Source organism: Bos indicus, chromosome 9 (genome assembly GCF_029378745.1).
Source record: "Bos indicus isolate NIAB-ARS_2022 breed Sahiwal x Tharparkar chromosome 9, NIAB-ARS_B.indTharparkar_mat_pri_1.0, whole genome shotgun sequence".
NCBI lineage: Eukaryota > Metazoa > Chordata > Mammalia > Artiodactyla > Bovidae > Bos > Bos indicus.
The window spans coordinates 86,231,029-86,244,042 of NC_091768.1; the positions used below are offsets into that span (position 1 = coordinate 86,231,029).

The 13,014-nt window shown below is 40.2% G+C and overlaps 1 protein-coding gene across 3 annotated transcripts in view; it reads left to right on the plus strand.

The window, feature by feature from the left end:
- The window catches only part of UST (uronyl 2-sulfotransferase), a 317,673-nt gene that overhangs the window by 192,922 nt on the left and 111,737 nt on the right, over positions 1–13,014 (plus strand). For 2 of the 3 annotated variants that reach the window (XM_019967566.2, XM_019967565.2), the window contains exon 3: positions 7,059–7,214. The exons of the other annotated variant lie outside the window; for it this stretch is intronic. In XM_019967566.2, coding sequence (XP_019823125.2) covers positions 7,059–7,214 — 156 coding nt within the window. The remainder of the gene's footprint in view (positions 1–7,058; positions 7,215–13,014) is intronic. 3 annotated transcript variants of the gene reach the window in all.

Here is a 13,014-nt window from a genome sequence, read left to right on the forward strand (position 1 = left end):
CACATTTGTTCTCTAATCATTCTAGGGGGTGGACCCTTACTGTAGTGTGAGCAGATCTGTTGGGTTAGTCATGACTTTGAACTATGGATGAGAGGACAGCAGCACTCCGGGGAGTCCATGACAGTGCCTTTCACCCAGACTCTTCTCCAGTATCATGCAGGCAACCTTCTCCCCCATCATAATCCCTCATAATGCTGTTCGGAACCAGCCAACAGCTTAACATGGAAGGCTAGGAGTCTACTACAGTAGTGGTTCTTCTAAACGGACCTAGAGGTGGCAGGGCCGCAGAGAACCTCTCTAGAGCCAGCCTCCCGACCCTCATCATCCTAGACTTTCTGTTTCAGTTAGTTTCAGAGTCGGGTCCAGAAATCCGGAGTTTTAGAAGTTTCATAGGTAATTTAAATATATAGCCATTCAGGAACTACAGCTTGTAACATACTATATTAAATATCGTTTTGCAAAGACTTGAAAGCAGGATTGATGTTCATTCTTCCGACAAGACCGGTCCCCAGAGAAACCTATAATCATGGACTATGAAAAATCTAGGTCCAGACCAAGTTTGCTTTTTACCTAGAAAGGCTTCTTTCTCTGCCCCATTTCAAACCTGGGGGAGGTTATTGAATTGTGGATGTCATCTGGTGGTAGTTACTGTTGTGCTCAGGATTTTGGAAAGACTTCTGTTTATTTGGCACACTGCACACAAGCCTGTCAGGCCCTGGGGATTTGTGGCATTTGCAGAACTTACAAGGCAGGCAACATAAAAATATATAAGTCACTGAGTGAAATATTTGGGAGCTCCCTTCACTTTTACAAATTGGCCATAAAATAGAAACCACAGACATAACATTCGTATAACCATGGTTGCCAAGAATGAAGAATCACTTGGGGTGCAGGAGGGAGAGGGAGGGTTTTTGTTGTGTGCTTCTTTGTAGGATGCACAAAGAAAGAGTAAGTTTCAAAAATTTGTGTGCAAATGATAATAGGGACATTAAAGTTGAAATACCTAACAATTGGCAAATATCTGTTGAGGAAAAATGGGGATTTTGATCTAAAGAGGGCTTTAGACATCTTTTCACAGTCGTTAAGTTTACCATTTGAGGGTATTCGCTTGTCTTGATAGACATTTTAAGTGCATTTAGGATTTTATATACATTTCACTGTGACGTATTGCTTCCTGTTTTTTCCTTTCCTAGTGAAGTGGGTCACAATATCTGAGGCAGCTGTGACTGCTTACAGTAGATTAGGGGAAGGAATACAGCGAAAACTACATCCTTCTCTTCCCCTCCCGTTAGCTGCTCTGACACTCCGGACTTACATTAGCTTATAAAATGCATCCTGAGGAAGGAGCAAGAGAGGCCAGTCGACTCCTGTCAGTTCCAGCTGAGCATCTGGGGACATAAGTAATGGATGAGTAATGCCCGATGATTCTGGTTGTGAGAGTAGACTGTTGAACAATAGCATTTAATGAGATTGGACACATTCAAGACATGACAAAAAGAAATAGCATCTCTGTTGCAGAAGCCAAACTAAAGGTCATTTTCACCTTTTGCTGTTTTATTATATTAAATAGAGTGTCATTTTGGGGTCAGGTTAGCTGCAAGCTGGGTTTTAGTTGTTACATGGTACTTCTTTAGCTTTGTGACCTTGAACACACCAAATGATCTCTCCGGCCTTGGTTACGCATCTAAAAATACTCCTAATATCCATCTCACAGGGTACTTGAGTGGGTGAAAAGACAAGATAAAGCTCTAGTCAAGTCAAACACAGATTGGGCTGTGGGTGGGGATGAAAGAGACTAGTGGTACAGGGTGGGGAGGGAGTTGGAAGGGGATGAATTAATCCACATTGTCTCTAGACTTCAAACTCTGTCATTGTGTGAATCTGTGATCTATGAGAAAGAGAAGAGCACACAGGAAAGTCGCTTAGGTACTATTAATGATGCTTAAATTATTTGAAAATTTAAATTCCTAGAGAAATGTACACTAGAGTGAAGACAGTTATGCTATTTGATTCACTATTGTTAACAAAGATTAAAAAAATTTATATGGCACAGAGCCTGCACTTGGGGGTCAGGGTCAGCCCTCCATAAAAATCTGTCCTGTTTTTTTACCATCATTTCAGAAAGTACACATCAGAAAAGATGACAAAGTTGGTAAAACAGACTTCAGGAGCACATTTATAGTTCTACTAAAAACAAGGATGAGCAGCAACTCATTGCCATTGTTAATTTTAACACCTATCCCAAACCCCCAAATCAACTCATTGATCTGGCCTGACTAAATCTGCCAGTTTCCAGTGAATTCCATAGGTTTTTAGAAAGGATTTAAAAGTCCCACCCTAAATTTGAGAAAGGTTATTATTTGTGATGGTGTATTGTATGTTGTGGCTCAGACAATAAAGAATCTGCCTGTAATGCAGGATACCCAGGTTTGTTCAATCCCTGGGAGGGGAAGATCCTCTGGAGGAGGGCATGCCAATCCACTCCAATATTCATGCTTGGAGAATTCCATGGACAGAGGAGCCTGGCAGGCTATGGTCCATTGTGTCGCAAAGAGTCGGACACAACTGAAGTGACTTAGCACACACTCACTGTGTTGATTAACCAAGAAATTCAGGAGAAATTATTTCCACCTCAGGTTTCTAAGTGCCTCTGTTCTTCATCTAAAATTTCTAAGATACATTTTATACTCTTAGAATAAAGTACTTAATATGTTGTAACTCACACCTTCTAGGCCACCAATTGACTAAATTGTTGTTCTGTGCTGTCCTAGGAGACAAGGAAAAATGTATTCATCCAATTCTTGAACAGTTTAATTCCCCCAAAGAAATTAAAAGTTGTGTTTATTTTGGCAGCTTTGTCACAACCACAGTCTATCTCCCAGCCTGGTTATTACAGAAAATCCAACTTACACACACTAGTAGTGCAATTCCACTAAATGTGAAGCCCAGTTCAACCTCCCTGGGTCACAGTCTCATGAATAAGAACTAAATGATTCGTCCGAATATCTGAACTTCTACAATTATTTCCAGAGGGTAGACTTTTGAGGTACTCACTGATTGAACCGTAAATGAAAGGACCTATTATATTGATGGTCTTTTTTACCCTGATGATTTTATTAGCATTTGGTCAGAAAGATCAGCTGTATTGGAAGATTGTCCTGGTCTCACTGTTAAGTGGAATCATTGTGTTAATGTTAAACAGTACATTAAGCCCCTCAGAGCTGCCAAGAACCAATGGATGTCTATTGAGACACTATGTATCCAAGGCATTTTCTAGGCACCATGAGGACATGTAGATCACAGCATCCATTCCCATCACTTCATGGCAAATAGATGGGGAGACAATGGAAACAGTGAGAGACTTTCTTTGCTTGGGCTCCAGATGGTGACTGCTGCCATGAAATTAAAAGATGCTCGCTCCTTTGAAGAAAAGTTATGACCAACCTAGATAGCATACTAAAAAAGCAGAGACATTACTCTGCTAACAAAGGTTCATCTAGTCAAAGCTATGTTTTTGCCAGTAGTCATAGATTGGAGAAGGAAATGGCAACCCACTCCAGTATTCTTGCCTGGAGAATCCCATGGACAGAGGAGCTTGGTGGGCTACAGTCCATGGGGTCACAAAGAATTGGATACGACTGAGCGACTAACACACACACATCAGGGCACATAATAGAAGATATTATGACTGACCCTAAGGAAACAAAGTATTGCTCATTTAAAAAATATATATGTGAAGAATTATATCAAAATGGTATATGACTGGTTGCTACGTAAGTGATATTAGTATTATATTTTACTCCAATGACAATTAGCCTTGAAGCTCCAAATTTACAAAATGCTGCTCTGCCTATAAAACATTTTAAGAAAATTAAACCTGTAATTACAAAGGCAAAAATTCAAATTGCATACCATAGCCAAGTTTGGGGTATATTTAGATATGTTGTACTATACTCTTTAACTTTGGGCCTTTTATGGCCTTCTGTTATGGATATGTGCTGAATGATGGAATCTTTTGGTTATTTTATTTGTCAATTACTGTTGAATGCCCAGCATTCAATATGGAAATAAGATCTTTATTGGGGATTTAAATATTTAATCAGATACTTTTATAATTGCTTCTTAGTCTATCAGAATTTTTATAACTTGGCAATTAGAAAAGAAAAAGAAATAAAAGGCATCCATACTGCAAAGGAAGAAGTAAAACTATCTCTGTTTGCAGATGTCATGATCAAACATATTGAAAATCCTAAAGAATCCACACAAAGAAACTATTAAAGCTAATAAAATGAGTTCAGCAGGGTTGGAGGATACAAGATCAATATACAAAAATCAGTTGTATTTCTACCAGTGAGCAGCCAATCCAAAAATTAAATTAAAAAGCAGTTCCATTTATAATGGTGGTTTATTTACTAAGTTGTGTCCAACTCTTGTGATCCCATGGATTATGGCCTGCCAGGCTCCTCTGTCCATGGGATTTTTCAGGCAAGAATACTGGAGTGGCCTTGCTAAAAACTAGCAAGGGGGCACTTTTTCAGTCCCCTTCTGATGTCTATGTCAGAAGCTTTCTCCTATCTCTTTTATAAAACTTTATTACACACACACACACAAAGAATACTGGAGTGGGTTGCCATTTCCTTCTCCAGGGGATCTTTCTGACTCAGGGATCAAACTCAGATCTCCTGCACTTCAGACAGATTATTTACCACTAAGCTACCAGGGAACACCATTTAAAATAGCATCAAAAAATAAATAAGAGAATTATAAGGCTTGTACACTGAAAATTGAAAAACATCAATGAAACAAATTAAAGGAAAATCCAGTAAGTGGAAAGACTTCTATGTTCATGTATTGGAAGACTTAATATTTTAAAATGGCAGTAGTCCCTCTATTGATCTATTGATTCAACACAGTCCCTGTCAAAATCTCAATGGCCTTTTTTGCAGAAATTGACAAGCTGATCCTAAAATTCATAAGGAAATGCAAGGGACCCAGAATAGCCAAAACAATCTTGGTAAAGAAGAAAACAGTTGCAGGGATTCACCCTTCCTGATTTCAAAACTTAGAATGAAGAAATGGTAACCCAAATTCTGTGGTTCTGGCATAGGATGAACATATAGATCAATGGAACAGGACTGACAGTCCAGAAATAAAACTGTAGTTTTATGGTTAGGGGGTTTTCAGTAAGGATGCCAAACAATTATATAGAGAAAGGAAAAAAAGTCTTTTCAAAAAAATGCTGCTGAGGCAGATGGATATTCACATGCAAAGGAATGAAGTCAGATCACTAGCTCACATCATACACAGAATTAACTCAAAATGAATCAAAGACCTGAATATTAGCACTAAAACTATGAAACCTCTAAGAGAAAACACAGGTGTATATCTTTGTGACTTTGGATTAGACAATGGTTTCTTAGATATGATACTGAAAGCGAAGCAACCAAAGAAAAACTAGATAAATTGGATTCTATTAAGATTACAATCTCACGCTTTGACATTTCAAGAAAGTGAAAAGACAGTCCATAGAATGGGAGAATATACTTGCAAATTAAGAAAAAATATAGAACTTTTAAAACTCTATGGATAGTGCATAGGATCCTACCTACTGTACAGGAAACTCTGCTCAGTGTTATGTGGCAGCCTGGATGCGAAAGGGCGTTTGGGGGAGAATGGTTACATGTATATGAATGACTGAGTCCCTTTGCTGTCCACCTGAAACTACCACAACAGTGTTAACAGGTTATACTCCAATATAAAATAAAATGTTAAAAAAAAATGAAATCTGAAAAAAAAACAGTGAAAAGATTAAATAACCAATTTTAAAATGGGCAGTGTTTGAATAGACATTTGTCCAAAGAAAATATACAAATGGCCAATAAATACATAAAATATGCTCAACGTCATTAGTCATCAGGGAAATGCAAATCAAAACCACAATGAGATACCACTTCACACCCATTAGGATGGCTATAATAATAATAATAAAAACAAGCAATAACAAGTGTTAGCAAGGATGTGGAGAAATTGAAACTCTCATGCTTTGCTGGTGGGAATATAAAGTGGTGCAGCTGTATTAAAAACAGTTTGGCAGTTCTTCAAAAAATTAAGCATAGAGTTACCATATGATCCAGCGTTTCTACTCTGAGGATTTACCCAAGATGAATCAAAAACAGATGTATACACAAAGACATATAGACAAATGTTCACAGCATATTTACTCATAGTAGGCAAAAGGTGGAAACAATCCAATGTCCATCAACTGATAAATATATAAACAAAATATGGCCTATCCATACAAGCCATGTAAAGAGATGAAATACCAATTCATACTACAACACTGATGAACCTTAAAAACATTATGCTCAGTGAAAGAAGCCAGACACAAAAGGCCGCATGTCCTGTGATTCCATTTATATGAGATTTTTGGAAAGCTATAGGCAAAACCCTAGAGACAGAGAGTAGATAGTTTCAGTGAATCAAGATAATGAGGTAAATGGAAGTGAATGCTAATGGGTGTGGAGTTTCTTTTCCAGTGCTCTGGAATTAAGTACTGGTGAAGGTTCACAACTCTGTGAATATACTGAAACTCACTGAATTGAACACGTTAAAGGGTGAATTTTATTGCTTTTAAATTATGTCTCAATTTTTGAAATTACTATTATTTCTCCCAAGCACTCTACAGATTGTTCTAATACAACTTGCAAAAGAATATTTTCATTAAAGCACCTATTTATATATTTCGTTCTGAAGAAAAAGACAACAGTGACTTCACAATCAATATTCTAGACGGCATGAAATTGTACCAGTTTTAAGTGTCAGCATAGATGGAGGAGTCCAGTGTTTCTCTCATGTTACACCGTGAAGAAGAATCCCGGTTCATTGTGTCCATTCTCGTTAGCTTCACACGGGCCCTTCTCACTTGCTGTTGTTCTTCAGTTGCTAAGCCGTGTCTGACTCTTTGCGAGTTTGACCAAATGTTTATCATTCTGCAGTTGAGGGAAGAATCCTCAGTGTTTCAACCCCACAGTCTCTCATCTGCTCTCGCTCATTCCCAGGTGCTGCCTTTCCCGAGCCAGGTGGTGTACAACAGAGTGGGCAAGTGTGGGAGTCGGACCGTCGTCCTGCTTCTGAGAATCTTGTCAGAGAAGCACGGATTCAATTTGGTCACGTCAGACATTCACAACAAAACCAGGCTTACTAAGAATGAACAAGTAAGTTGTCTTTGCTTCATTTGCACCATTAGTGGGTGCCTTCCGGAACACCCTTTCACCCCTACCAAATGAATACCAGAGTTACAATATCATACTGTATTTTTGCCAGGGTGTGGAAGGAAATTTAAGTTGAGGGTTCTGACAGACGTCTGTAAACCAGGAAGTTCCCCTGAAGGGATACTTTTATTAAAACCAGTGAAGGATAGAGTACATGGTCATTGTCTGTTTAGCTAAAATTAGCAGTGCTTAAATCTCACATAGGTATGCCACTGAGTTATAGGTAACGCTGACATCTTGGGAGCAAAAATAAGAAAACCTGATTTTAATATTTCTTCCTTTGCATTTCCTCACAAATGTCCTAAGTTTTTATGGTTATAATAAAGAGAAAACCCTCGTTGGGCCAGGAATCTGGTTGGTTGATGGGGGCACGAGCTTCCTATTATGGTAAGTTCGGGGGGTCTTGAGGTGCCAAAACAGCTCTTGGCCTATTTAGTGGTATCAAAAGAATTATCCCACCTCCTGGGAACAAATCTGCCCTAAGACGCTGACCCATATGAGGCCCATGCGGGTGGTAGTCAGGAAGCTAGGAAGACAGATTCCACTTTGTAAGCTGACACCAAAATAGGGTTGATAGTCTCCACTGAGATGCTTTGTTAGTGTAGACAACAGGCCTAGTGCTCTCATAATCATTTCACAGGGTCAAGTTTGTTAGCTTGGTCTCAAAAAGTTGCTTTGGTCCTCTTAGGTATTTAGAATGGGTGAATAGCCACCAGTATAAGTCAGGGCAGGCTTTCCTGGTGGCTCAGTGGTAAAAAATCTGCCTGCAATGCAGGCGACCTGGGTTCGATCCCTGGGTTGGGAAGATCCCCTGGAGGAGGGCGTGGCAGCCTGTTCCAGTGTTCTTGCCTGGAGAGTCCCCCTGGACAGAGGTGCCTGGTAGGCTGCAGTCCATTGGGTCCCACAGAGTCGGACACGACTGAAACGACTAAACAGCAGCAGCAGCGTAAGTCAGGGCTCTTCAGAGAACAGTACCAGCAGGATGGAGATATGGCTATCAAAAGATAAACAGATATCAGTGTACAGATGGACAGACAGACAGGAATGGAGATGTACTATGAGGAATTGGCATATGCAATGATGGAGGCTGAGAAGTCCCACACTCTGCCATCTGCAAGTTGAAGGCCCAGTAAAGCCATTGGTGAAACTGAGCTCGAGCCCAAGTGTGAAAGCCTGAGAAGCAGGCGAGCCCATGATGTAAATCCCATGACGTAAGGGCAGGAGAATATAATATGAGATGTCTCAGTTTAGTCAGTGAAGCAGGAAAAAAAAATCACTTCCTCCTTCTTCCACATTTTGTTCTACTCAGGCCTTCAAGGGATTGGATGAGGCCCACCCACGCTGGGGAGGGATATCTACTGAGTCCAACTGATTCAAATGCTCATCTCATCCAGAAGCACTCTCACAGACACACTGGGAAATACTGCTTAATCTGGGCATCCCTTGGCCAGTCAAATTGACACATGAAATTTAACCATCACACCACTCAGTGACTAGGTAAATTTAGGGAATAAACCAGGTACATGGTTTACTAAGGTGAGACCCTAATGCTACGTGTACTTCTGTCTTACACGATCTTCACCTTTCAGGCATTCAAAACCTCACACACGCAGGGGATATGCAATAGCCTTCCTGTCTCTCTTGTCACAGGGAATGGGAGGACTGTTTTGAGAGTGTAGCGCTGCCAGCAGTACTTGCTATAATGTCTGTGTATTTACTGTCTTCCACAGTATAGAGATCAAAATGCCCATTTCTTTGAAAACTTCCACCAAGGGGTCTCTGAGTAACAAGTCTAAATAGTCATAAGCAATAAGCAAAAAAAAAAAAAAAAGTTTTGGGATTAGATAGCTCAGTTGGTAAAGAATCTGCCTGCAATGTGGGCGACCTGGGTTCCATCCCTGGGTTGGGAAGGCCCCCTGGAGAAGGGAACAGCTACCCACTCCAGTATTCTTGGGCTTGCCTTGTGACTCAGCTGGTAAAGAATCCGCCTGCAGTGTGGGCGACCTGGGTTCAATCCCTGGGTTGGGAAGATTCGCTGGAGAAGGGAACGGCTACCCACTCCAGTATCCTAGCCTGGAGAATCCCATGTGCTATACAGTCCATGGGGTCACAAAGAGTCAGACACGACTGAGTAACTTTCACTTTCACTTTTTCACTTACAAGTTCTGTGGTAGGTGCTCAATAGAAAAATTATATTTGCTGACATTTTAAGATATCACATTCTATCAGTAATTTTCATGGGGTAGGTTCTTTGATTTCCTTATCTGATTGAAGAACAAATATAATTAGGGCTGGTTATACCCTTTTTGCCTGGAAAATCTCAAGGAACGGAAGAGCCTGGTAGGCTGCAGTCCATGGGGTTGCTAGAGTCGGACACGACTGAGCGACTTCACTTTCACTTTTCACTTTCATGCATTGGAGAAGGAAATGGCAACCCACTCCAGTGTTCTTGCCTGGAGAATCCCAGGGATGGGGAAGCCTGGTGGGCTGTCGTCTATGGGGTCGCACAGAGTCGGACATGACTGAAGCGACTTAGCAGCAGCAGCAGCATACCCTTTTTACTCCCTGAAAGAGAGCAACTATAATAAATAGCCTATGCGATTGCAGTGTTGTTATAAATAAAAAACTTGGTTTTCTTTTGAGTCTTTCAGTCAGCTATCAGATTAGACTTAAATGTTCCTATGTATGGAAATTATGCTCAGTTCTTAAAGCCTAACAAAGTATAGTATCTGGACTTTAGTTCCCACTGCAGAAAGGTGTAAAAACTCAGAGGGAGTAAAGTAATGAGAATATTAGACCCTAAGATGTTCAGGAAGACCCTAGAAAAACAAGCACAAAATATGATATTTGAATACACTCTGGAATTTTAAACAAATCAACCTACTTTGTTTCCTGTGATGAACTGTAAAGGGAAGGACTTAGACTAAAAATGAAGAATAATTTACTAATGGTACACAAATTGTAAAGTCTTTTAGAAAGGGTTAAAGCCAAAGTTATCCTTTCCTCTAAAACAGAGGTTAGTTCTCATCTGTTTGGAATGATTGGCTTGTCTGAAAGCCAGGGAAAAGACTAGACAATCTTTTAAGGTTCTTTCCAGCCCTGTGATTCTGTGATATATTTATACAACTTCTGCCATGATCTGTGTATAATTAGTTGAAGCATTTCTGATTCCTGTGGTCAGTGTGACCTAGAATATACTTCATTACTTGGTTATTGCAGATTCCTATTAAATTATAAGGCAAGTTTTAAAAAACTTAAGGGAAAGGTATAGATCTGGTAGAAAAAGCAAACAAACAATTTTGATGTACAAACAAGCATAAGGATAGTGACAGTTGCCTCTCTGGAGCTAGCTGACCGGGCTGTGACATACAAGGGGAGCCAGGAAACGCCAGGACAAGAAACCAAGTTTGAAGTAGTTCAAAGAAGACTTGAAACCAAGTCTCAAGAATGTTTAAAGAAACTCTTTCTTTGTTACATGCATCCTTTTTCTAAAGATTCAAAGTGCATGAAACAAGTAGAGAAAAATTTTTATTTTAACCTAATATATGCAAGAAATAATCTGTGGTGTGAATAGCTCCCTTTTCTTGGTAATTTATTAAAGGAAAGGGGAGTATGTGATTTAGGGAGATGAGTTAAAATTTTATAGTCAGTGGTTCTTAACATGAAAGAGTAGAACTCTGAAAATGTAGTTCCCATGGCAACATTGTTCTCTGGAGTTAATGACAAGTCTGCTTTGGTGCAGTACGAGTTAAATGGACTCTTGTGGGCTGGCCTGGGACTCTCTCCACCATGTCGAACATTTCTTTTATGAGAAAATGTGTTCCAAGTTCCAAACTACTGACTTATAAATGAACTTTGGAAAAGTAACCGCTTATGAGACTGAAGACTGGAATCATCTGTATCATTGCATCCATACACAATGGCATCTCTCTGGGCTAGAGTCAAATTCACACATACGTTTCTCCCTGGAGGGTACCTGTCATCTCACACACACATGCACACACACGTACACACACAAACCCATTGAGCACTAGATTTTAAAAAATCTATTTCATGGAGTAAGACACTGAAGGGATTATTAAAAAGGAAAGAGAGCATGAAGACAGCAAATGTTACAACATCAATAAAAAGCCCATTACATCTGCCCTTATAAGAAATAGAAATGCCTTTGAAGTTAATATTTTAGAAAACTCTGCCTCCACAGAAGAACATGGACAGCTGGTGCTGGCCAAATGTTGGACCTTTTGCAGGGCATATAATGGGAACTCCGGATGACATCATTTGATTTATGCTTTAAAACCAGATTTAAATCGCTTGGGCTAGTTTAGATACTTTCTTGGAAAACAGAGATCATGTACAACCTAAAAGATAAAGAACCATTTTCCAGAAGGCAGGATGTGTGATTTCCAAAAGACTCATACCCATCTTTGTTAATGGTCTGACCCTATCTTTCAGAATGCTGCTCTGAGGATAATAAAAGCCAATATGTCAGAGGCATATCACAGACCTAAGAAGTCAAAATGATTTCATTCCTGTTGAAGAAGGGCAAAAACTGTTGGCATATGAACCTAAAAGATGGAGAAAGCAAATACATTTCCAATTTTTATTTAGACTTAAGCTATGTGTGTGTTCAATCACTTAAGTCATGTCTGACTCTTTGTCACCCCATGGATTGTAGCCCCCCAGTCTCCTCTGTCCATGGGATTCTCCAGGTAAGAATACTGGAGTGGGTTGCCATTTCCTTCTCCAGGGGATCTTCCTGACCCAGGGAATGAACCAGCATCTCCTGCGTCTCCTGCTTTCCAGGTGGATTCTTTACTGCTGAGCCACCAGGGAAGTCCGTACTGAAGTTATGGAGGATTCCAAACTGAAATAGCAGCACCTGCTCTGTGCTAATTGTTTTATTTTATTATTTCATTTAATTCGTTTGGACCTAAAACTAGACCAGTGAGTGGGTACGATTTCCTATTTTATGGATGAGAAAACTAAAACAGCCTGATGAAGTCACTTTCCAAATACAATAAAACTGACTGTCCATAGCACTTGGGCTTGAACTTGGGCCCTCCCGAATTTAGGAGCCACCCTCCTAATGCAGTGGCTATATGCTCTGGTTGCACAGCAGGATCTTTTTAAAACAAAAAACACAAATGTTTATTTTTTTATATATTTTTGTCTGTGCTGGGTCTTCCTTGCTGTAGGCTTTTCTTCAGTTTTGGCAAGCAAGAGCCACTCTCTGTTTGTGGTGTGTGAGTTTCTCTTTGCAGCAGCTTCTCTTGTTGTGGCTCCCAGGATCTAGAGCACAGGCTCAGTAGTTATGGTACACGGGTTTAGCTGCTATGCGGCTTCTGGGAGCTTCCTGGGTCAGGGATTGAACCTGTGTCTCCTGCATGGGCAGGTAGATTCTTTACCACTGAGTCACCAGGGCATCCCCAGCACAGCCTTATGATTATGTAGTTGCTGTATGTAGCCCTTCTTCTGGAGATTCTGGGGTAGAGTCTAGAAAAGTTTTTATTTTTTTGATCAAGCACCACAGGAGTTTCAGAGTTAAGGTTGTTGTTGTTGTTTAGTTGCTAAGTCATGTCTGACTATTTTGTGACCCCATGGATTGTAGCTGCCAAGCTCCTCTGTCTGTGGGATTTTCCAGGCAAGAATACTGGAATGGGTTGCCATTTCCTCCTCCAGGGGGGTCTTCCCGATCCAGGGATTGAACTTGTGTCTTCTGCATTGGCAGGTGGATTCTTTA